Source organism: Myotis yumanensis, unplaced genomic scaffold, assembly GCF_028538775.1.
Source record: "Myotis yumanensis isolate MYYU_CA2020_CCGP unplaced genomic scaffold, mMyoYum1.0.hap1 SCAF_19, whole genome shotgun sequence".
Taxonomy (NCBI): domain Eukaryota; kingdom Metazoa; phylum Chordata; class Mammalia; order Chiroptera; family Vespertilionidae; genus Myotis; species Myotis yumanensis.
This window is the reverse complement of record NW_027223770.1, coordinates 7,048,840-7,075,861: the sequence shown is the minus strand read 5'-3', so window position 1 is coordinate 7,075,861 and position 27,022 is coordinate 7,048,840. Positions and strand designations below refer to the sequence as shown.

Sequence of the window (27,022 nt, the reverse complement as noted above, 5' to 3'; positions counted from 1 at the left end):
CACACTGTCGACAACATAAAGCCAGGAGAATCTCCAAAACATCAAGGCTCATTTTAACAGGACACTTTTCTTAGCCAGTGCTTTTAAAACAAATACCAGTGTATTTTTTATTAATAATCTGTTCTCTAAGACTGTATTCTGCCGACTGCCCCTTTTCAAACACTAACATTGTTCACTAACATTTTTCAAATACAAATATTCCTGATATATTATTTAGGATTTCCAAAATGATCATCTAGGCATTCCACTGTGGCATAAATCCCAATGTGGATGGCAAAATATTGACAATATTTGTGGTAAACAGGACAGTAGAATCAAGATACAGGATGAAAGAATGGCCTATAAAATTGTTTCCTGGCCCCTGCCTACCTCTGTTTATTGCCTTAGGATTGGCAATAGCTATTTTCAGAATAAGAAATCTGAATTCTATCTACTACCTTGAATTGAGTTTTCACGTATGCTTTCTCGGAATGTCAGTGTTTTGGATTTGAACTGTTATTTTAAATTTTAAGGACTCCCAGTCTGTGTTCTCTGTGGAACTGTTAAGATTCTAACCTGAATAATACCTGTCTATTATTGTTGTGCACAGCCATATGCCAGCACTGGCATCACCCTTTATGCACTCATGGTGGCCCACATTAGAAGAGTGTGTCTTCAAACTACAAAAATCTAACGAGGGGAGAAAATGAAGGGCCCTGATTTGAGGGTCACAATCTGAGCACTCTGGTTCTCACCTAGGGAATGATCTGGATACAAGAGCCAGGGTACTCAAGTGAATGCAGCACTGAGGTCATGACCTAGTCCACAAAAAAGATAAAGCCGCTGCCTCCCAACAGTGACTGAGAAAAGCTCAAGGCCCAAGGAACAGAGAGGCAGGCTCTACCTCATTTGACTCAGACATCCTCTCCCTGCAACAGCCCATACGCTAGATGCTTTCTAAGCCAGAAACTTAGTGGTGGAAATGGAAAATAATGTCGAAGGGATCCTGAACAGCCTATTAAGGATAACTGGAAACAAGACCTATTGGCTGAACTCATCCCCCATTTAGAATAATCCTAGCTTTTGTCTTTTTCCTAAAAGATGCTGCTTAGCCTAGCTTCCTTCATTGTTCAAGTCCTGATGAATTTTTCCAGCTGGCTTGGGTAACCCATCTTCAACCAGCATGTGAACTACCTGGTATGGTGGCAAACCCTCTCTGACCCACATTCTTGCCCAGGCTGCCCAATCTCAACACATGGCTGTCAGACCCCAAGCAAGTTCAGGGAACTGAGGCTGGAGAGGCTGTGGCAAAGTGGTAGGGAGAAGGGCGGGTTCCAGAGCCAACTTCCTTATTAATAAACTTTCTCCAGAATAATTATTATAATGTTTCCTTTACCAATGATGTTACTTCACCCAAAGAGGTATTTGTTACACTCACATGAAGTTGACTCTAAACTAGATATCTTATTTAACTGTATTGGGGGAGGGAGTGGGGGAGTATTAAAATTTTAGACAACTTTCACTTTTTAATATCTTAGAAACAGGTAAGACAATCCAACATATGTCCTTTTTACCCATTAGAACCATGTCTGATTATTTTTCCACATCTACTTGACTATAATTATGTCAAGCTTTATAAAACATAAGCATCACTCACTCTTGACATGATGCATTAAGGCCTAGAATAGATGAAATGACTGCTAGGGACATGCTGAAGTGCAAGGACTATTATAAGACAGGCACTTATGACTGCAAAACATTTTAGAGACTGACAGCCCAGAATTTAAATTCCAGATCCACATTACTAGCTGTGTGACCTTTAGCAAATTACATAATCTCTCTGTGCTTAACTTTTAACATCTATAAAATGTGAGTGCTATTATCTCTCTCTGGAGTTCTTATGAGGATTAAATATTTATTTGACTAATAATCACACATAAACTATGTTAGGCACTCTTCTAAGCACTTTGTAAATATTAACTCATTTAATTTTCATAATAATTCTGTGAAGCAGGGACAATAATTGCCTCTTTTAGAGATAAACTGAAACAGAGATTAATTTTTAGTAAATGGCAAAGCCAGGATTTGAATCCAGGCAGTCTGACCTCAAAGTCCATGCTCTAAAGCACCACACTAAAGGGCCTCTCACAGTACCTAAAGCACATGCCTGGCACACAGCATAATGATAAGGATGGTAAAATACACAGTGCCCAGCCTCTCACAGGAGTATGCAGCACCTCAGAGGCCCAAAGATGTGACTCTCATTTTATCAAAATGTGTTTAAATTGTTTTCTAAAAACGTTTTGGGGATCACAATGTTAATTAAGATGATACATAAAATATAAGTACTTCCAGATTAAGTTTACATAGTATAGAAATCTCTAAAACTACAAATTAATACTAAAGCTTTAGGAATTTTTAGGAAATCACTAATAAATTATTTTTAATCACTCTCCCAGCACTGAGAGTCTGGGTTTTCTCCTAGTATTGGTAAATAAATCTTGCAAGTAATTAGCAGTTACTATTTTGGCCCTATCCACATTTAGCACTCGATTTCATTTATAAACTAGATGCTCATTTTTATTCTTTTTTTGTTTTTGTTTGTTTGTTCTGTTAATTCTCACCTGAGGATATTTTTCCATTGATTTTTAGAGAGAGTAGAAGAGAGAGGGAAAGACAGAGAGAAACAGCGATGTGAGAGAAAAACATTGATTGGTTGCCTCCTGCACGTACCCGACCAGGGCCCAGACTGGGGAGAAGCCTGCAACCATGGTATGTGCCCTTGACCGGAACTGAACCCAGGACCCTTTGGTCCGCAGGCTGATGCTCTATCCACTAAGCAAACTGGCTAGGGCAGAGGTGCTAATTTTTAAAAGAAAGTACTCAAATATAATGAATATTTAAATGTATTATATTTGCATTTTATAAAAAGCAGTATTATTTTCTCTGATTAATCCTATATAATAAAGGGGTAATATGCAAATCAACCGAATGGAAGAACGACCAGTCGCTATGTTGTGCACTGACCACCAGGAGGCAGAAGCTCAATGCAGGAGTAGCCCCCAGCCCGCAGGCCCCGACTGGGGCCTTGTGGCCAACCTCCCGGTCCCTTCCCCAGGCTGGCAGGCTCCGATTGCCCAATGGGGAATGGGGAACCATGGGTGGGTGGTGGTGGACACAGGCAGTGCCAGGCCAAGGCACCCACCCTGCCAGTTGCCCCACACACAGAGGGCGACCGGCGTTGGGGGACAGGGGCGGCAAGCAGGCGGGAACGGCCAACCTCTCGGTCTCTGCCCGCAGCCGGCAGGCTCCGATCGCCTGATGGCGAATGGGAAGCCAGGGGTGAGTGGCAGCGGGGGGCAGAGCCGGCTACCAGCAGCTGGGGTAGATGGTCCTGATCGCAGGCCAGGCCTAGGGACCGTACCCATGCAGGAATTTTGTGCTCTGGGCCTCTAGTAATGTAATACATGCTCATTGTAGAAAACAGAAATACAGGGGTACATAGGGAGTATAGAAAAGAAAACAAGAATCACTAGTAATCCAACATTATCTTTACTTTTCAATGTAGTTTTGGATATTTAATTTTCAGATGATGACAGCTTCCTTCTTTCAATTCTGAAAACACATGAAATTTCATGAACTGAAGTAATTATTGTCAAGGTGCCTCAAGAAAGAAATGTTATTCAAATAGCTGAGAAACATTAGCTCCATTGATCATTGTTTTAAATAATGAATGCTTTCTCTACTTTTTATGCTTAATGTAAACTAAGTCCAGTTCATAGACATGACTGACTGAATTCAACTAAAACATTTCTAAAAAACAATTTAAACACATTTTAATAAAATGAGAGTCATATGTTTAGAAACTGATTACTAATTAATGACAAACTTTGGAATTAAAATTCATTCTCTTCCATAGCACAGATAAAGCCAATTCACTCAATTGATACCACTCAAGTATAACATGTTTTAGGCTTGGTTCCAGATATGCTAACAAATAGGAAAAAAACGTAACTTTTGTTCTTCTAAATGTAGAAGAACAAAACAAACTTTCAGGCAAAACCAAGACTGTTTAGATAAATACCTATTTGAAGGCATTTACATTTTTAGTATATTAACATCAATAGCCCGCAAAGGCCAATGGCAAAATTAACAAAAAGCAAGGAAGCCCAGCCAGCATGGCTCAGTGGTAGAGCATCGCCCTATGAATCAGGAAGTCACAGTTTGATTCCCAGTCAGGGAACATGACTGGGTTGCAGGCTCAATCCCCAGTATGGGGCGTGCAGGAGGCAGCCGATCGATGATTCTCGCATCATTGATCTTTCTATCTCTCTCTTCCTCTCCCTTTCTGAAATCAATAAAAATGTATTTTTTTTAAAAAGCAAGGAAAATAATAATAAAAAGTAGTGAAGTAAATTGCCCTTCTTCCCTCCTCTATAACCTGACAGTCTTGTGGAATCTTTCTGGGTTTTTTATCATAAATAAACCTAAAGGCTATTTAACATGATTTCATTTTGCTCTAATTTACAGGACAGATAAGACTCTTTATGCACCTTTCAATTTTCTAAACTAGCAACAATACTTAATGTTTAAAATGATCCTTTTAAGTATCTTTTGTCATTTTGAATCTGTTTACCAAATCAGTGAGCTCACAAATCAATTTAGTAAAAGCACTCTAATACTGTGGTAATTCAATATTCACATCAGTTTTGGGAAGTGACTCCTTCCACCTCAGGAAATTTAACTTGCAAAAATGTTCAGTTACTACACCTTATTTGATTTAATGTTAATCAAGCTAGCGTGGGTTTTTATTATATGCTCAAGTGGGTTTCTAAGCAAGTTGCTGATTTGCTATTTGAAGAATAAGCAGGTCTGTCATTCTGCAGATACTATTAACGGCCCTTTATGCCCTTTTTATTGCAGTGGTAAAGCACTAAAAATATTTTCATCATATTTCATTAATAGTGAAGAAACAAAGCAAGAATTATTTAGCTGAATTTTATAAAACCTAGAGTTCCCATAAACTTCACATACGTCTGGGTTCCCAGGCTAATGATTAGCACACTACATTATATTGTACTATGTCAAGGTAACGAGTAGATAGATTCCTGCTGAGTCTTGATTAGTGAACATTATTTTACATGGGCCATGCTCTGTGCCCCTCACACTACACCACCACCAGCACCACCACTTAAATTCCAGTCAGCTTTCTGCCCCAAACTTCATGCCCCATTTCCAGCCATCCCCCCTGGAGTAAGAGGCACTCCTGGCTTATAAATTAGCTCACCAAAGAATGCTAATCAAAACTGGGATTTGTTCTGTAATGTGCGGGATTAGATTTTTATTCACACTGGATGTTGCTTAACCAATTCTGACTCAATTTTGCAACTTTCCACATTTGTAAACTTTTCTTTTAATTGGAACCAGCAACTGAAGGAAAAGGATGACTTGGCAACCTGTCACAAGAGTGCACCAAACCTTGCAGGAAACAAGCAGATTCATGCCTGCTGGGAAATGTAGTCAGGACTAGTCTCTGAACACAACTGCTTTTGAGTCTAAAGAAACAGCTTGATTCTCTGAGCACAGAATAAAACTAAAATCATAGACCTTTGTTGTGAAAAGATCCTTAAAAATGACCTTGCCAAACCCCCTCATTTTCTTGATGAACTGTAGTGAAGAATTAGTTTAAATTATTGCAATCCTAATATTCAAGTATCTGCTATGTTCTGGGTATTATTAGCTCATGGCTCCTGTAGTACAAAAGCCAGACTAAGCTTTGAACAACAAAAAAATTATCCACTAGACTTTTTTTTTTTTTTAAATATATTTTATTGATTTTTTACAGAGAGGAGGGAAGAGGGATAGAGAGTTAGAAACATCAATGAGAGAGAAACATTGATCAGCTGCCTCCTGCACACTCCCTACCGGGGATGTGCCTGCAACCAAGGTACATGCCCTTGACCAGAATCGAACCTGGGACCCTTCAGTCCACAGGCCAACGCTCTACCGACTGAGCCAAACCGGTTAGGGCTCCACTAGACTTTTTTTATGGGGATATATAAAAGATAAAGTTTACGGTACAAAACCGGCAATAGTCGACAAATTGGGAGCACACAAATACCAAATGAAATGATTCTTGGTGCTTGGGATTCCACTGCTTTGCATTATCAGTAGTGCCTGGACCAGAATGGTCATCAATTTGAAAATAGGTATTGACAAAAAGAATTATTCATTTCTGTAGATTCTTTTAAATTTTGAAAATAAACTATATGGTAATAAACACCAACTTTAGATTCATAAAAAGTGTGTATACATTTTTGGGGAACACCCTATTATTCAGACCCTGACCTGAATGTTTTATTAGAATGCTTTCCAAACATATGTCAGTAAAGTAATTAAATAAAAATTATTCTCAATCACATAAATTACAACTCTGACGGCGGTAGGATATTATCTTGTTTCTTAACTGATTAATGCAGCGGCTCTCAACCTGTGGGTCACGACCCCTTTGGCAGTCCAACGACCCTTTCACAGGGGTCGCCTAAGACCATCCTGCATATCAGATATTTACATTACGATTCATAACAGTAGCAACATTACAGTTATGAAGTAGCAACGAAAATGATTTTATGGTTGGGTCACAACATGAAGAACTGTATTTAAAGGGCCAGAAGGTTGAGAACCACTGGATTAATGGGTCATACTTCCTGTCTCTAAATACTAACTCAATTATTGATCTCTCTAATGATGGATCTGAATGACTGAAATTATTCTTTGTAGCTTAACATTCATCCTATATTAGAGAAAAATAAAGTTTGCTACTGCATTTTTCTTCCCAGCCTTAAGTGGTCAATAACAGGGGCATGTGGTTATCAAAGCAATTTTCTCATAAGTTATTATTAATATTTATCTATTATATCACATATCTTGAAGATATTAAATATTAAAACTTAATGTCTTCCTTAGCATTAATAAAGTGTGACCGATTTTTGAGCTTTAAAAGAATGTTCTTTTTCTTACACATCATCTAAAGAGTAAAATGAATTAAAGGAAAGAAAAACAACATTTTTTCCCCTTCATAATTCTAAGTTTGCTTAAATGCCACAAACAAATTGTGTCTTTTAATTTACTAATAAGCACCAAACAGTCACTGATTTTTTAGGTACACCTTCAAGAAGCAGACTGAAAACCTCACCTCTCTACCCCTAATCTCTATTCCTTTGACCCACAGATTCAAACTGATCTGAGATACCTGACTACACGATTCCATGCTTGACAGCTCTAGCAGAAAATGCAAACCATGTGACTACCACAAGGGAACCATTGACAGAGCAACTTCCAGCTTAGCCCCTTAGGGCAAGTGCCAAGACCATTGCCTATTAATTGACGGAAAGTGCAAGAATGGAAACCTCTTTCTTCCTTCTAACTAGTAAATATCCTAGTGGGGGCTTCATTGTGCAAGCAATGCTCATACACTACTGGTCTTCACATATAGTTTTTTCCATTATTTGAAGTTATATTTTCTAGCCTAGAAGCTAAAAAGTGAACCATCCTTGACCTAGCCAGTTTGGCTCAGTGGATAGAGCATCGGCCTGCGGACTGAAGGGTACCCGGTTCAATTGCAGTCAAGGGCACATACCCAGGTTATGGGCTCCATCCCCACTAGGGGAGCATGCAGAAGGCAGCCGATCAATGATTCTCTCTCATCATTGATGTTTCTATCTCTCCCTTCCTCTCTAAAATCAATGAAGTTATATAAAAAAGTGAATCATCCTTTTTTTTATTTGGATGTTCTTTATTACTTCACTTAACATTAAGCATCTACCATTTACCCTTCTCTAACTTTTTCATTTTTTGAGAATAAGGGCAAGAACCTTGGAAGCAACTCAATCTAGCTCTGCCCGCAGTAGTAGTGTGACCTAAGGCAAGTTACTTATTTCTCTGTATCTCAATTCCTTTTATTAAAATTAGTACTACTACTACTCCTACTACTACTCCTACTCCTACCACTAATTTCACAGGGCTGCTGTGAGGAATAATAAGACACAAAGTACTTAACAAGCAGTATGCATTAAAGGTCCTGCCCTTCTAGAAAATACATTCTTGGCTCTAGCACTTTCTAACTCTTGTTACTGAAACTGTCTAGGTCTCCATTTTCGCATCTGTAAAACCAAAGAAAATAACACAAAGCGCAAGGCATGTAGTGAAGACTAGAAATAATTTATGTAAAGCAGTTAGCATAGGATCTCAACAAATGTTAGTCTTAACTTAAAAATATTAGCACCCCCCACCCAAAACAATTAGCTCCCTTCCTTCCAACCTGAAGTTGTGTTGCTGAGTGTCCCTAAATTGGTTGCTTTTCACTCAACCATTTCGATTTATCTGTCAGTACATATCCAAACCTGTGCTGTGGGCTCCGGAAGCAGGACTGCCTTTCTGGGGGTGCCTTTCCTTCAAGTTTGAAGTAGACACCAACTAAGTAAACACATATGTAGAGGCAAGAGAGGCTATAGCGGCACCAACGAGCACTATAAAGAAATTTTGTTTAATGCTGTAATAGGGTTTAGGTGCTTCTCAAGTGCAATAATGTGAGCTATTCTCCAGCTTTAAATAAATTAACATGAGAGATAGGAGCCTAAAATGCTTAAATTCTTGGCAGAAGACCAAGTAAGACAATACAAAAGGCACTAACTAAAAACAGTCCCGAAACTCCAGAAACAAGGAGTTGAAAGCAATAGGGAAAAGTTATACATGTTGCCATAATTTAATGGCAAATTTGGACTGAGCCCTCAAAAACAGCTTTTGTTTTTCTGAGTTTTTTTAATTTTTAAGCTTTAAAGAAAATAATATTTAACTCTCAAGACAATGCTTATCTCTGGCTGTGGAATTTTGCAATTCTTAAATTCTAACAAGCAACTATTCTAATTTGTTAGTCGTTGCTAGAACAATGTAAGTCTCTATCACAATTCATCTAAGCTTCAAGACTTTAGAACTTTATTATGGTTCTAAGCTTATAGATGTTACATGGATCCCAAAGAGTATATTCCTTGCCACATTCATTCACCAAAATACCTAAACAAAAACCGCAATAATCTATCATTATGGCATACAGCAATATAATGCCTAGGGGCAAAGTTCACTCACAGCAGCTCTCCACCACAAATGAACACCTAGACAGCCTGTAGGCGATTCATAGTACAAGCATATGACTTCAGTCATACACAAATCCTACAAAGCAATTCATCATCTTTTAATATCTTGGTCCCACGGGAGAGAGGAAAAAAAACCCAGAAAAAGAATTTCTTTATAACTCTCTGGATCACTCAAGGAGTCCTCCTGTTAGACATTATCTCTTTTTGTCTTCCATTGCTGCTAAGAATGCCTTTCCTCTCTACTCAACCAAATCTTTCCTTAAGAGACACCATGGTGATGTCTTTGTTATGTTGTTTTCCTCACTGTGATTCTAACCCAAGTCATTCAAACCTTAGAGTTACCAAAACCCATTTAACTTCATGAATCCCTGCTCTTCACTAGAACAACCCACAACAAGATCTCCCAATTTTCACATTCAGTGCTCATTATTTATTGCTTCATATCTTTCTTTCCTAATCATACTAAATCATTTGGCAGAACTTTTTGAAGTTATTTTACTCATGTGCACCAAATACCAAAGCAACATCATTTTTAAAAACTGTTAGAAAAGATACTCATGGAATGTAAATAACAAAACAAATAAATTCTAAAATTAGTAAGTCTGATAAAACAAATATTCAGAGTGAATATAAAGCATGTTTTTTTTCAAACAGTTAATAGTTCTATATGCATATACATGGATTGATCTTCAACATATCATCACTATCTATCTAGTAAGTAAAATAAAGCCATGGAACAATGGGTAGAGTATGTATACCAATTTATACAGATATACTATCTGTATAAAAGAGAAATGTATAGATGCATGCTGGTGTATATCTGCATAAACTAATCTCTGGAAAGATTAAAGGAAACTGGTAATAGGAATTAACACTAAGAAATTGGCTGACTGGGAAGTGAGGAAGAGACTTACTTTTTCACCTACCCATTTTGTGCCATTTAAATTGTGTACTATATACATGTATTTACCACTCCAAATAATATTTTAAATAGAATAAAACAATTACTTAGAGAGTTTGTCTGTTGAAAACATTTTGATACGTGTGTTTTAGTGATTAACACAAGAATTAAAATGTTCCACGGTGCGTATGATTCATTGTGATAAAGACCCTTATCCAATCATTTATTGGGTAACTAGGGAGAGTCTATATCCTAGCCCCTGTACAACTTTAAACTTAGATAAATTTTTATCCTAAAAAGTTATCTATAACAAATAATCAATAATCCCATCTACATTAAATTTGTAATCATTAACCTTTTTAGTGAAGACAGCATGAAGAAATGAGAAAGACAGTGGTTGTGAAACTAGAAACACATGGAATTGAATCCTCCACTTTCTAGCTGTATGACTGTCAGCTAATCATTTAGCTTATCTGAACAGCAATCTCCCTCTTAAGGGCAGAGGCCACGGCCAATTCCAGCCTGTCACATCTTTTTTGTAAAGTTTTATTGGGGCAAGTTATGCCCACTTGCTTGCATATTGTCTATGGCTGCTTTCGCAGTAGAATGTCAGATTTGACTGGTTTGGGCAGAGACTATATATCCTGCAGAGCTGAGAATATTCATTATCTGGCCCTTTACAAAAGTTTATCTGCCCCTGCCTAATAGGAGAATGCAGACAGACCACATCTGCGTTGAAATTCTTTGTAAGCATTAAGAATGTAAAGCTCCACTCTGAGCAGGCAGCAGTCAAAACTATTTTCAGAATAACATAAAGACATTATTCATCTTTTTCATCTGATTTTCCCCCCAAGTACACAATAGAGTTTTCCAGAGGCTACATGATGTGTGATGTCACAACAGACTACATGCAGAAGCAGACACGAGATACAGCTGTTTTCCCTTAAGCCAGACATTAAAGAGATTTGAAAAAACTGTTATTCTTCTGACTAAATATTTTTCTCTTTTAGAGAATTGTTATTTTTGTTAAAAATGGGCTACTTGCTTTAACATGAAATGGGTTTATTATTGCTATTTTTAGTTTTTTCCGTTTGGAGTAAATATTGGTAAGTTTAATCCACATAAATAAAAGCTCTCGAGTGCTCCGTAAGGTTTATAGGTGCTTTGAGAACAAAAAGTTTGAGAATCCACTACACTATAGCTCTAATGCATCAGGATGATTAACTGGCTTACCAAAACAGCCTATAGACTTGGTAGGATTTGGATAAATAGAGTAGAGTCTACCAGGACATCAATAACACCACCACCATCCAGCAGGCAGTTTAAGGAGAGAAATTTAATAATATTAATTAGAAGCTCTCTGGAGTACTTGTAAAACTTTTTTTTTTAAATATATTTTATTGATTTTTTACAGAGAGGAAAGGAGAGAGATAGAGAGTTAGAAACATCGATGAGAGAGGAACATCGACCAGCTGCCTCCTACACACTTCCCACTGGGGATGTGCCCGCAACCCAGGTACATGTCCCTGACCGGAATCGAACCTGGGACCTTTCAGTCCGCAGGCCGACGCTCTATCCGCTGAGCCAAACCGGTTCTGGCCTTGTAAAACTTTTTACTCAAAACTTTGAATAAGACAACTTGTCCTTTCAATGTTATGTAAGGGAAATGCTCAGCCAAGAATTATCGACTGCCTCCTTTACCCACTGTGACTACAGCACCCCTGAACACTGCAACAAATTCACAAGGGTGTGGTGGGATATTTTTAATTTGGGGGTAAAGAAAACAACATTTGTCAGAGACTATGCCAACTACTAGCTCAAGGTACTGCAGTGTCAACATTAAACTGTGCTATATTCCCTGCAATCAAGTCAAGTCTTTGTGAAACTGGATTTTCAGTGTTGTGATATAAAGTAAAATCTATATGGACTGGAAATAAAAGTAGAGGTGTCCAATCTGATTCCAAAATTTGAGAAGTTATACAGTGCCCAACAGGCATGCATGTCCTAATTAATAAGCAATTGTGGTTATTTCAGACTAAAATAAATTTTCCCTGGCTGGTATGTCTCAGTTGGTTAGAGTGTAGACCTGTACATCAAAAGGTGGTGGGTTCGATTCCCCCTCAGAACATATACCCAGGCTGTGGGTTCGATCCCTAGTCGGGGCAAGTAGAAAGCAGTTGACTGATGTTTTTCTCTCACACATTTGCTTCTCTCTCCCTCCCCTCCTCTAAAATAAATTCTTAAAAAATAATGAATTTATATGCATTATTTGTTCAAATAGCTACCACATTACAGGTGCACAAACACCTATTAATTTTCTATAAAATCTAGCTGCTCAAATGCTCTCTGACCTGGTTTTTACATCTCATCTGTTCCTTCATTAATTAAAGAGTTGATTAAAATGTTTGGCATTTGTTCATTTTATATTTGCATCAGAGTCCCAATTTTATCTTGTTGTAAATTATACTTTAGTATACTGAAGTTGTCCTTTTCCAGTGTATCTAGGAATAACTATTTTAAAAAGCTAAATTTTTAAAGATTTCACTAACTCATCATCAAGCACTGTGGAGGTACGGATATATAGGAGTACATGAAGGATCAAAAAGACTTCATATATACTCTCAAGTTCAAATAAAGGACCTATCAATGTGTTAGGATAAAATTATACCATCTCAAAATTCTATTTGGTTTTAAGCATTCTCCAATTTCTAATAAATACATCAATCCTTTTGTAATCAGAAAAATACACTCTATTGTTCATTTTTTTATAATGTTTGGGATGATTTATGAACACATTCTCCAAAAAAGCATTATTAATGAAAGCTTTAAAAAGTGAATAAGTAGTATTAAATTAAATTCCTTCAAATAAAACATTTTCGTATTTTTTATTAAACTAAGAACAAAGGAACAAATGGGTATATTTGTACAATTAGCACCTTTTAATGCCAGTAAACTAAAAATATAGATAATTCATTTTACCCTCAACCTTCCACTTATTTCTTCTATATTTTTTTATTTCATGTCAAATATTCTTATCTAGATCATTCTTCTCACTTTAAGCTATAGACGTGATAACTGTGTTTAAGAAGTTAGAAGACTAGGAAAAACATCCCCACTTTCTGATACTCTTATGAGGAATGGGTAGGGAAAAACACAAAGTAAAAAGTAAGTGCATAAATATGTTTCTAGATGTGTTGAATGATGCCCATCCAAAAAAAGAAAATTCTAGAAGTGTTGGGGGTTTGTAAGCAGCTTCCTTCTTTTTTCATCTGACAAATGTGAGTACTAGATCCATTTCTGTCTGGATCACTTTTCACTTATGCTGTCTCTTTTATTACCCAGAGTAGCTATCTAATCTTACTACTAAAGATACTTGGCCTAACACTACTTAGAGCTCTTTTTAATACATGAAATATCAAAAATAGACTATCACACTTGATGTGAACCTTAATAGTCAAAGGTACCTCTTTAAAACATCATATGTTTTTAAGACCAAAATCAAATCTATGAAAATACTTGGTATAAAATTGGTGAATTTTATGGAAATTTCACCATCTTCTATTAATGCATAGTTTAGAGAAAATATCCTATATAACAAAATCCTAATATGCTAAGTGTCTGGTCATCCGTTCAACCAATCAAAGCGTAATATGCTAATGATATGCTAAGGCGGCTCAACTGCTCGCTATGACACACACTGACCACCAGGGGGCAGACAGTCAACCAGTCGACCTGTTGCCATCATCCGCACTGACCACCAGGGTGCAGATGCTCCAAGTGGTACGTTAGCATACTGCTGGGGTCCGGCCAATTGGGACTGAGCAAGATGAACTGGACATGCCCTGGAGCCCTCCCATGGTCCCTCCCAAGCTGGCCAACCTCCCGCATCCCTCCCCAGCCCCAATCGTGCACGGTGCAGTTCCTTGGCTTGGCCTGCACCCTCTTGTAATCCAGGACCCCTTGGGGGATGTCAGAGAGCCGGTTCAGCCCGATCCTGCAGGGCAGGCTGAGGGAACCCGCTGGTGCCCGAATTCGAGCACCGAGCCTCTAGTAAGATTTAAATATAAAAACAATATCAAATGATCTGAAGGAGTAAAAATAAAATTGTGCACACTGCTATTCCTGACTTATGATCACTTAATTTTGAAAAGTTTATCAGTTTCATTCATAATATAGTGACTAGTATATAGTGTCATGGAACTAGAAAGAAATGTTTGGAACAGGCTTTAAATAATTTGTTTGTCTAGTCATTCATTCAGCCACTTAGATGAATCATCTCATTTAATCCTCAAAACAATCTATATAAAGTAGACATCATTATTATTACCTTTATTATTATTCTACTCAGTTTAGAAAAAAAAATCACAAGAACAGAAACATAAGATATAGTGAGTAGACCAGTGTGACTAAGCACACTAAGAGCTTGATTAGGATAGGAGTTATAATAAAGTCCTACTAGTAAACTTCAGTCATTTATTTCCAAAGAAGCAGCCTAGTGGATGGCAGATTCTGGCTCACCAGTAATCCGTGTAATAATGTGTATGTGCATTACTTTCTTGAAAAAGTCGCATATACAAAAAGTTCTAATTCCTGAATGCAAGATTTATAATCCTAAATACTTCTATGTGCTCATCTCTCTTCTCACTTTTCACACAATTCTCAAGTATATTCAAGTGACAAAATACATAGTATTTTTATATATCTTTCATCAGATAAACTAGCAGAAAATGACTACATATATTATAGACCCATGGAAAAAAAGAAGCTGCAAAACTATGACATATGATTAGATAAGTCTAAATTGTCCCATTAATATTCTTTTATGGATTGCCCATCAACTAGCTCTTGTTCACAGATAAGTGGCAAAAAGTACCACATGTACCAAGTAAATTTATGAGGAAAACTGAAAAAATGATGACTAGCGATCTTATTTTTCGGAACATTGGGAGATTTCCTTTACCTTTCACACTATAAGTGTCTATTTACATGTCTGCTTAAGCTCTAGATAAAAGATCCCTTTCCCTGCCTTTTCATCTTTGCATCTCTAGAAGGAAACACAGATGACTGGCCTTTAACAAGGAGAGAAAAAGGAAAGAGGAGGATGGGTACAAGAGTGAGCAGTGGCCTGGCCGGCACAGCTCAGTGGTTGAGCCTCAGCCTATGAGCCAGGAGGTCACCATTCGATTCCCCATCAGGCACATGCCTGGGTTTTGGGCTCGATCCCCAGTGAGGTGCGTGACATAAAAAAGTAATTAGAATATTTGAAAGTATATGAGGCTATTTGAACTATCATCTAAGAGGAGGGCAGGTTTTCACATGAAGAAGAGACAGCTAATTAATTCAGAAAATGCACTAGCAAGTTGGTTATTTGTGTTTACCAATATTTGTATTAGCCCAACTAATATAAACCTGATTCCTAGAAAAGATCAAAGGTGCAAATTGTCATTGGGGACAATCAATTATTTTGCTAAAAATGGCATTCAAAGGCTAAAATTAATAGACTAAAAATTGCAATAAACAAATGTGGGCTGGAATTAAATTAGAAAATGCACAGCTCTCTAAAAGAAAGAGACTCTATAATTGGAATAATTTCTAAATCATTTTTAAAATATTTATTTCCACTGGTTTAAGCATCTAGTTAAAGGCTTTTTCTAGTTCAATATACTTTAGAAACCATAATTGTTTAATGTTTGATGTTAGTTGTCATAACTCTTTAGAACAAAGCCAAAGTTTTCTTTCCCACTTATTACATTCCCAAGGATATGAATAACCAAACATATGTCACTATAGAGAAAAAAATGATATGAATAAATTTATTTTATCTTCTTGGACGTGCCTGGTCAAATTTAATATATATATATACTTTTTCTAAAATTATCCCGAGCATTATCTCATATCAAACATTAAGAACTCTATTTTATAGTCCACAGTAAATGATTTAGTCTTGCTATCAATATGGAACTTATAGCTCAAGAAATTATATGCTATTAATCTAACAGGGGAACACTATTCATCAATATATTCATTTCTTCCCACTATTAGAATTATTTTAGCTACATAAAATGTCATGTTTTCAATTGTATTTTTAACCTATTGAACAAAATATATGTTAGTATTACTATACTTTATACAAAGTACTATTCTTTAAAATACATTCCTTTTATTTGTATCTAATGGCATCAAGTAAGAGTATTCCTACAAATAATAATTTGTGCATACAATTTGTTTAGCACTGAGCAGCAAGTTCTAAGATAGTAACTGCTACTCAATAACAGCAAAAAAACAATGTTCAGCCCAGAAAAAACTAAACACCTTATCCAAAGGCAAATAACTTGTAAAGAAAGGTATGGAATGTGATCCCAAAGTTTATCATTCTAAATGTCCTCTACAGTGTCACTCTATCCACCTAAAACGACTTAACCACTGAGATCTTCTGTCAACATCCACCAAGAAGCTCTATCAGCACTCAGCAAATAAAAGAGGAAAAGTCGTTACACTTAATAAAGTTTTATAACAGCAAATGCCAACTGTTCAAATTCAAGCTTTGGTTTTGAATTTTTCTAACTGATACTGTGTTTTAAAATTTTTTTTTCAAAATCATTAACATTTAGGGGAGTAGAGGGGGGACAAAATGGGTAAAGGGGGCCAAATATAGGGTAACATAGAAACTAGACTTTTGGTGCTGAACACGCAATAGAGTATAAAGATAGAGAATTGTAATGTATACCTGAAATTTATGTAATTTTATTAATATTACCCCAATAAAAATATGATTAACATTTCTACATTACAAAAAAATTCTACATTCAATCATGAATTATAATAAAATAATTCCATTACATTGCTCAGAATTATTTACATCTATTGGTTGGCTAAAGTTAGGAAGACTTTTGGGATCTAAATTAAGTGTGAAGATATATAAACTCTATCCTATATAATGAAGAGCTAATATGCTAATTAGACTAGATGACAGAATGACCTTCTGGAACGACCTTCCAGAACGACTTTCTGAAACCACCAGTGGGAGGGGGGCGGTGATGCAAGGGCCAAGTCCTTCCCACAAATTTCATGCATCAGGCCTCTAGTCCTATCTAATAATAGACAAACATGGTAATTGACCGTACCTTCGTTACGCCTCCCATTGGCTAATCAGCACAATATGCAAATTAACCGAACCAAGATGGCGGCCAGCAGCCATGCAGCTGAAGCGAGCAGGAGGCTACGAGCTCCGAAAGTAACAAAGTTTCAATTATAGAAGTTAAACAAACCCCAGATACCTGCTTTCAGCGGGCCGTGGCCTCGGAGCTGGAGTGAGCAGGAGCCAGCTCTCAGCTCCAGTGACGGCAACAAAGTTTCAATTATAGAAGGTAAATAAATACCAGAATAAAAAGAAAAAAGAAAAAAAAGGAGAGGCTGGGAGCTTCAGTCACCGGCCAGCCTGAAAACGGCCCTCAGCCCCTCACCCAGACTGGCCAGGCACCCCAGTGGGGATCCCCACCCTAAATGGGGTGTGGCCAGCTGCAAACAGCCATCAGCCCCTCACCCAGGCTGGCCAGGCACCCCAGCAGGACCCCCCTCCCTGAAGGGGGTGTGGCCAGCCTTTAAACGGCCCTCACCCAGGCTGGCCAGGCACCCAAGCGGGACCCCCACCCTGATCCGGGACACCCTTCAGGGCAAACCAGCCAGCCCCCACCCGTGCACCAGGCCTCTATCCTATATAGTAAAAGGGTAATATGCAAATTGACCCTAACAGCAGAACCACTGGGAATGACTGGTCACTATGACACACACTGACCAACAGGGGGCAGACGCTCAATGCAGGAGCTGCCCTCTGTTGGTCAGTGCGCTCCCACAGCGGGAGCTCTGCTCAGCCACAAGCCAGGCTGACGGCTGGCAGCACAGCAGTGGTGGTGGGAGCCTCTCCCGCCTCCTCAGCAGTGCTAAGGATGTCCAACTGCAGCTTAGGCTTGATCCCCGCTGACAAGTGAACATCCCCCGAGGGCTCCCAGGCTGCCAGAGGGATATCTGACTGCCAGCTTAGGCCCGATCCCCCGGGGAGCAGGCCTAAGCTAGCAGGTGGTCATCCCCCGAGCAGTCCAGATTGCGAGAGGGCACAGGCCTGGCTGAGGGACCCTCCCCTCCAAGTGCACAAATTTTTGTGCACCAGGCCTCTAGTATAAAATAGATTCATAACTACATTTGACTTTTAAACATTATTTTTTAACTATTAAAAATACAAATTGCTGTACAGACGGCGTGGCTCAGTGGTTGAGCGTTGACTTATGAACCAGGAGGTCACGGTTTGATTCCTGGTTAGGGCACATGCCTAGGTTGTGACTTGATCCCCAGTGTGGGGTGTGCAGGTGGCAGCCAATCAATGATTCTCTCTCATCATTGATGGTTCTAGCTCTCTCTCCCTCTCCCTTCCTTTCTGAAAGCACTAAATATGAATTGCTCCTCTTTCAATCATTATTTTATTTCTACATTTCCTCTTCATTCCTCAAATTCCTGTCACATCATCACACATTTAGGACTGGCTCAGTTAACTCACCAGTGAGCAGCTGTGGGGATGCGCACTAAGCATAGCGAGCCATACTAAGACTCGTATAGAGATCCTTGTGCTAAAGCAATTCCATAGTTAACCATTTAGACTAGCCGTGGGCAAACTACGGCCCGCGGGCCAGATCCGGCCCGTTTGAAATGAGTAAAACTAAAAAAAAAAAAAGACCGTACCCTTTTATGTAATGATGTTTACTTTGAATTTATATTAGTCACACAAACACTCCATCCATGCTTTTGTTCCGGCCCTCCGGTCCAGTTTAAGAACCCATTGTGGCCCTCGAGTCAAAAAGATTGCCCACCCCTGATTTAGACTCATCAACATTAGAAGACAAAACTTTAACCATTCAGAAAGTTGAGGGAAAACACAAAGACTAATTATGTTCTCGGAACATATGCATTGGTCAGACCAAATCAAAATAAATAAAAGAAAAAGTTCCTCAATCAAAGCATCTGTAAATAGAATCACACTTTTACACACCCATACATACTGGCACCTTTCTAAAAGTGTCATTATCCTTTCCACACAAACTTTGATATACATAATACCTACTATGTTCTATTTGAATACACTTCTTAAATAAATCCTAAAGAATTTTAAATGTACTAAAGGAGGAAAAAATATTTCAAGGAACTTCATGGTGATTTGGGGGATGGGGGGCCGCAGCAGGCAGTCCTTATTTTATCAGATTTGAAAAAAGAAACCAAATTTTCATAACTTAGATTTGGTTAATGAGCAGATTCCACACAACCACTTCATCAAAGCTTTAGACATAAAGCTTGCTAATTGAATCTCTGATAGGAAATTAAGAAAGTAAAGGTTCCAAAAGAGGGAAGAGTTGACAGCCAAAATTCTGGCAAACTACCCAAAAGATCTAACCTTAGAGCCACCATAGAAGGCTTCAAGCCAGGAATTGGGACTTTTAGCTTAGGACAAGTATGGCAATAAAAAAATAAAATAAAGAAGAATAAAGACTGTGTACCCTGCTCTTCAGAAATGAAGTAATCACCATCAACTTATGATTTTAATTAAGTCTATCCTGTGTTCAGAGGTAAGTGGATAAATATTTCATTTTGAGTGTTTTGTCTATTGGTTCTGGTTTGATTAATCTAAGCCTCCATTTTTGTTTAGTATCAAGGACTGCCTTTGATGGTCAAAAGTTTAGCACTGTTTAGCAGTAATTCACAGTCCTTGTTTGACAATTAGCAAGGATGTGTTGATTGACTTTTAAGGGGCATCAATCCTATAAATATTGTCACCATTTGAATTCATTTGACTGTTTTTAAAGGTTATGCCATATAATACTTTAAAGAAGAAAAATAAAGAAGAAAAATAACAAAATAAAATATTTCAATTCTAAATAGTGTGGTAATAAGGAGCTTATACCTAGGCAATAGTGATAATCATCTTTCTAGTTCAATTTTTAATATTCCATAGAAATTTTGTAATGCAGTGTTTAATGAAATGTGGTCCAGAAATCTATTGTAGTACATATAAACTACTAGCATTATTAGAAAGTAAACAAATAAGCTGTGTCCCCCACCCACCTCTTCCCCAAAGATAGTTGTGGTCAAGCAAAAGCAACCAAAAAAACCAAGAGCATTCTAAACACTCACCTTTTGTTGACTGGCTTTTCATCCTTTTCATACGGTCGAACAAACCATTTCCCAATCCTAACGAAGTTCTTATCCATTAGGCACCTATGATAATTACATCAAGAATTATTTTTATAGTTTCAATAATAAATTAGGAAGTCATTGCATTAATAATCACAAATGACATACATCATTGGAAATAAAAAACATCAATTAAACTGTCAAAATGTTTCCTCATCACTGAGATTTTCAAAATTTCCTTACTGTGAAGGTATGACATAATTCTGTAAGATAGTATAATATTATCTTGCAAGACCACTTGCAAGATTTATAAAATGTTCTTCAATCAACAGTCCTAGGAAAGCATTTCTCTTTAGAATTCCTAGATCCCTACTACAGCTCAAAATTCACTGTTTCAAGAAGAAAAAAAAAACACAGCTACTGAAAATGAAAATGATATCAGGGTGAGGGGTGTGTGTGTGTGTGTGTGTGTGTGTGTGTGTGTGTGTTTGTTGCCATAATTAACTACACAAGCAACTTGATTCCAAAGTTGGCATGCCATAAGCTCTAATCCTAAAGCCATGGGCAGACCAGATATTGGATTACAGGTGCCACAGCAGCGGCCACAGCCTAACTCCGCAAGCCATTTCCCAGATGGGACAGTTAGGAGGGTTAGAAGGGAGCCACCACAAACTTTGGGTTCCCTTGTGTCCCTCAAATAATGAAATTATAAGTATGACGGTTTTCATAGATTAAAATGTCCAAATATAGTTTTCCTCTACCACACTCTCAACCAAACTGCACGTTAGGTTATCAAGAAGTTATAGTGCCTGGTTAGGGTGGCTCAGTGGTTGAGCATCGACATATGAACCAGGAGGCCAAAGGTCGATTCCCAGTAGGGGGCATGCACGAAGCAGCTAATCAATGATTCTCTCTCATCATTGATGTTTCTATCTCTCTCTCCCTCTCTCTGCCTCTCCAAAATACACACACACACACACACACACACACACAAAGTTATAGAGCTGCACAGGTACACTAAATTTTATATAACTTCATAACAGAGTAACTTCACCAGTATCAAAGCCTTTACCTTACCACTCTAATCTATACCAAACACATATGCAAAGAAGTCTCCTTTCTAGAAACTGCAGTGCTCCCAAATCCCAACCAGATAACAGAAACCCATATAATTTAAGGGCTGAAGAAAGTTTTTCAGCTGATTCCTTCTATTAGAAACTCCATTACATTGGGTTCCTACCTATACCCTAGTAGCGGTTCTCAACCTGTGGGTCGCGACCCCTGAAAATACATCCCGCATATCAGATATTTACATTACGATTCATAACAGTAGCAAAATTACAGTTATGAAGTAGCAACGAAAATAATTTTATGGCTGGGTCACCACAACATGAGTCACTGTATTAAAGGGTCGCATTAGGATGGTTGAGAACCACTGCTAGTAGATGCTCCCTCCTCTAGCCACGCACACTTTATTATTCCCATCCTCTCCAAAATCTCTTTAAGGTTAGGCCCTTTTGTAGGCCTACTCTCGCATGAAACATTCATTCTAGTGCAATTCCAAAGAACCACAAAAAATGTTTACTTTTTAAAATTTTTAAAGTCTTAATTTTTCTGTCCAAAAAATATTAAATAAGTAGATAAATTGATTATCTTAAGGTGAACATGTTTCTCTCTATTCATTCACAATTAGACATGTGCTTTCATTCACTTGTGTCTGTAATGTCTAGTGTCTCTTCCTTTAAAGCAGCAGTCACCAACCATTCACACCTCATGGACCACCAGTGGTCCGTGGACCACCAGTTGGCGACTGCTGCTTTAAAGCATATTTACCACTTAGGTCTAAAGACTCATTTTCCTACTATCCTTTAGAGAACTGCACACTGTCACAGTTCAGTAAAATGGGATCTCACTGATTAACCATGTCCTGCTCCTGTGACCATATTATACTCAAGGACTCTCAATGTTGCAATGTTATATCGCCATTTCTTCACCTAGGGCTGAACCTACCACTGTGCTCTAGTGAATACAGGGGTGGGCAAAAGAAAGTTTACAGTTGTGAGTATGCAAAACACAGAGTTTATTCTTGCATTATTATTCACTAATTATTGTATTATTTAGTTGTATTACAACTGCAAATCTACTTTGCCCACCCCGTATATTTACTATTTTGAAATTCTTGACTCAACACATCCAAGGACAGTGCTCATTTACCCTCTGATGATCACCTCTATTGGATCACAATACCACAGGACATTAAAAGCTGGTAATTTACAAATATGTTATTTACAAATATGTCATCATAATTACAATTCCAATTTTCATGTATTTCTAACTGTACTTTTCCAAATGAATATCTTCACTCTAAACTGCAACTCTGGCAAATCAAGAGGCTCTGAGCCAAAGGCAATTTTACAGCTGTGTTATAAATTACTGAGGGGTGAATATGCTGACAATCCATTAGGAAAGCAGCACCAGTGGACTACCCTGAAGAGCCATTATATTTAGAAATGTTAAATACCCACAGATTAAAGTCTCCCTAAGTAAGTGTGGACAGAATAGAGCAAAACAGCATCAAAAGACCCATGTAATCTTCTATTGTGTGCAAAGCAATGATTTGCATGTTTGAGGGGGAAAAATACCTTTCCATCAAAATCAGCTTATGTTTTATTCTAAAAACTTAGGAAGGAAGGGGGAAGGAGAATCAAGTCAAATTAGCAGAGATTCTATATAAGTAAAAACCAAATTAATGATCTTTTATCATTCTGGGCATTTTGCCAAAAAGGGATAATCGATCATTAAGAAAATAGGAAGCACAGTTACTTTCTCAAAAGAAAGAAAAAATAAGCATGATCTAAAATTATAAAAGTTGGAAGGCCTAAATATTCAAATATTGAAATTCTAAATCACAAATAAAGAAAATACACAAAGAAGCCACTATGGCTCAGTTTTTAAAAACATGTATAAATACATCCATAATTGTGTTTTAGAAACATATCTGTGTTTAAATAATATAACTAGCACCTGATTAGAGGATAGATTATTAGAAGGGAGAAGACCTCAACTGACAGGTATGGTAGATTTTATCCTCTTCCTAAACATGTGCTATCCCGCGCCTTCTCTCACTGACATCGTTTGGCCATGTGAGTTTGGCACCCCCTACGAATGGATTTTACTTTCTCATCCATTTGATTTTGGTGGCAAATATCTTGGTCAGTAAAATGTGAGCAGAAATGACATACCCCACTTTTGAACAGAGCCTTCGAGGGGCTATTATGTATTTTACCACTGTCTTTTGCAAACAGCCCAACAAGTCTTTGAACGGGCTGCCTCATCAGCAGATTCCTGCTTGCAAGAGAGTGCTGCAGTAAAGGAATCACAATGGATAGCAGCACGAGCGAGAAATAAACTTCGTCCAGCCAGTGTGGCTCAGTGGTTGAGGGTCGACCCTTGAACCAGGAGGTCAGGGTTCAATGGGTTCAATTCCTGGTCAGGGCACATGCACAGGTTGTGGGCTCAATCCCCAGTAGGTAGTGTGCAGGAAGAAGACAATCAATGATTCACTCTCACTGATATTTCTATCTCTCTCTTTCCCCCTCCCTTCCTCTCTGAAATCAATAAAAATATGTTTAAAAAAAGAAAAAGAAAGAAACCTCAATTGTTATAAAGTAAGATCTTTCAGCATAACTGAGCCTAACCTGGTTGGTAAAAGAGATCACTGCAATATTTCATGAAACACATATCTTAAAAGTAGGCCAGTGGCAACCAAAATGAAGAGAATGGAACTGAAATACCTAGAAGGCTGAAGGAAAGGTAGGGGATTCAATTGTAGAATAAGGACCACATGGAAATAGAATTGGATGAATTATATATGATCACCAAAGAAAAGAATTAAGATAAAGAAATAAAAGTTACAGGGAGACAGATTTTTGCTCAGCTTAAGAAAGACTTTTTAACAATGAGTGCTCTCTAAATATGAAAAGCCCTCCTTTGGGAAACTGTGCTCACATAACCACAAGTATTCAAGGGAAGAACAGATGACCACATAGAAAGGGTATTATAGAATGGGATTCCAATACCTGGGAAAACAGGTTGACTTTTAATATTGTGCCCAACTCTGAAAACAGTATCAATACTTCTATTGGCTGATATTAACAGCGGTTAACCATTTATTGAGCTCTTAAAACAAAGGTCATAGTTAATAAGTACTTACTAATCTACAGTGGAGAAAACTAGCAAAATGCCACCTCAAACAAGTGATCAACAATATTAATATTAAAAATAGGATACTGAAATCATGGACCTCCTACACAGCATCACTTGTATGGTATTCCTATTCAATAGCATAACATAATCATTAGGAAACTATCTCAAATTGAGGAATTTTATAGAAAACACTAGAGGCCCGATGCACGAAGATTCGTGCAAGAATGGGCCTTCCTTCCCCTGGCTGCCAGCACCGCCTTCGCTCTGGCCTGGAGCCGCCTTTCTGCCTTCCCACGCTGCCCAGAGTCCCGGAGTGGCTGGGGCCATGGCGACAATGCAAGCTACATAGAACATCACTGGGACAACAGATAAGTTCTGAATGGAGCTACAGATTAGATAATGGCATTTTATCAATGTTCAATTTCTTAATTTTCCTAATTTTCCTGTGCTTATATGAGAGGCTATCCTTGTTCTTAGGAAATGTACACCTACTAAGTGTACCGGTTAATAATGGTGGATTTTGTAATCAAAGAAAACATGATAATTTCAAGAGAAACATCAAAAGTGCTTTATTCAAAGTAATGTCCATCACTAGCTACACATTTCCCACATCTTTCAGGTAATTTGTGGATACTGTCTCAATATAACTTTTCTTGTTTTGAGGCAAACCATTCAGAGACCCAATTTTCCACTTCTTCGTATGTTTTTAAGTGCTGCTCAGAAAGTGTGTGTGCCATCGATGGGAACAAGTGGTAATCTGAAGGAGCAAGGTCTGGTGAATACAGCGAGTGGGTTAATACTTCCCAGGCAAGATCTTTTAACATGTCTTTAACTGGTTTTGAAGTGTGTGATGGTGTGTTATCATGAAGCAAAATTACTTTGCTGTGTCTTCTGGAGCATTCTGATCGTTTTACCATCAAAGCATGGTTAAAATTGATTATTTGCTGTCGGCAGCGATCAGTATTAACAGTTTCACCTGGTTTTAGAAGCTCAGAATACACCACACCTTCCTTATCCCACCAAACACAGAGCATTGTCTTCTTTCCCAAGTGATTTGGCCTTGCAGTCAATGTTGATGGTTAACCTGGATCAACCCATGATTTTGTGCATTTGCGATTCTCAAAATAAATCCACTTTTCATTGCCAGTCACAATTCAATGCAAAAAAAAAGACTTTCTTTCGTGCCGTTGAAATAACATTTTACTGATGACTTTTCGGTTTTCCATTTGTCTTTCGTTCAGTTGATGTGGCACCCATTTTCCTTCCTTTAAAATCTTTCCCATTGCTTGTAAACGATCAGAAATTGTTTGCTAAGCAACGTTTAATCTTTCTGCAAGTTGTTTTTGAGTTTAACACGCATCTGCATCCAATAATACTTGTAATTGTTGGTCTTCAAACTTTTTCGGTTGACCTGGACATTCTTGGTCTTTCACATTGAAATCATCACTTTTAAAGCGTTTAAACCAGTGTTCACAAGGATCTTGAGATGAAGCATGTTCACCATAAGCTTCCCGAAGTATACGATAGCTTTCAGCAGCACTCTTCTTCAAAATAATGAATTAAAACTCCCCCCAAATGCTCTTTTTTTGGTATGAAATTCTACATTTTTAAGCGTAAAAATATCTATGATGTTAACACCTTCAGAAAATCTGACATGAACTTTTGAAGCTTGTTGTCAGTACAAAAAAATCGCATACATATCAAATCGCATATATATCAAAATATGTGTAACTCCATCTATTGAAAAAAATCTGCATTATTAACCGGTACACCTGGTAAATACTTAGAACCACCTCAGGTATGCAAATGACTCTCAAGTGGTTCAGGGAAATTTTTAAAAACACACAAACACACACACACACACTCACACACACACACACACACGAGTGGGCGGAGGTTGTTTAGGACAAGCAACCACTTTAATTATCAAGCAAACTGTGCAAACAAAAACTACTGGTGAATCTGTGTATGAAGATATATGGGAATTATTTGTGTTATTCTTGAAAATTCTCTAACTCTGAAATTATAGCAATATAAAAAAACACAAGAGAGTTAATAATTTTACTTTTATAAAACTGCATGAAAGCATTTTCAGAACTACAGGAAACTCTCTAAGTATCTAGCATTAAACTTGGGTTTCTCAAAATCACCTTGATGCTGTTCCTTCTCTTACCTTTCTAACAGATTGTGGATTGCTTTGAAGAGTAGCGTCCGACATTCATAGGAAAGGCCATTTTCCCAGAGTCCTTCTTCCACAACTGGAAAAAAAAAAAAGAACCAGTTAGCAGGGCATCCAAATAAAAACAAACTTTGAAACCATTTTTCTAAAGCAAAGTAAATAAGTAAATGTAAATAAACTCTCTCACACTTAAACAGAGAAAGGAAGTTAAGTACTTAAAGTCATAAAATACAAAATACATAACAAAATATATGCTTAGATTTTAAAGTCTTTGTAATATCGGCATGGTACAATCCCTCTCCCATAAAAGTCTTTCAAACCTGCTTATTCTTTCTGCCCTACCCAGTTTGGCTCAGTGGATAGAGCGCCGGCCTGCAGAATGAAAGGTCCCAGTTTCGATTCCAGTCAAGGGCACATGCCCAGGTTGCA

The 27,022-nt window shown here is 37.8% G+C and overlaps 1 protein-coding gene across 2 annotated transcripts in view; it reads right to left on the bottom strand.

The window, feature by feature from the left end:
- Positions 1-27,022, bottom strand: part of MED13L (mediator complex subunit 13L) — a 268,233-nt gene that overhangs the window by 96,683 nt on the left and 144,528 nt on the right. For both annotated transcript variants that reach the window (XM_070399748.1, XM_070399749.1), the window contains exons 3-4: positions 26,588-26,672; positions 20,209-20,292 (exon numbers count right to left, since the gene is read on the bottom strand). In XM_070399748.1, the coding sequence (XP_070255849.1) occupies positions 20,209-20,292; positions 26,588-26,672 (169 nt within the window). The remainder of the gene's footprint in view (positions 1-20,208; positions 20,293-26,587; positions 26,673-27,022) is intronic.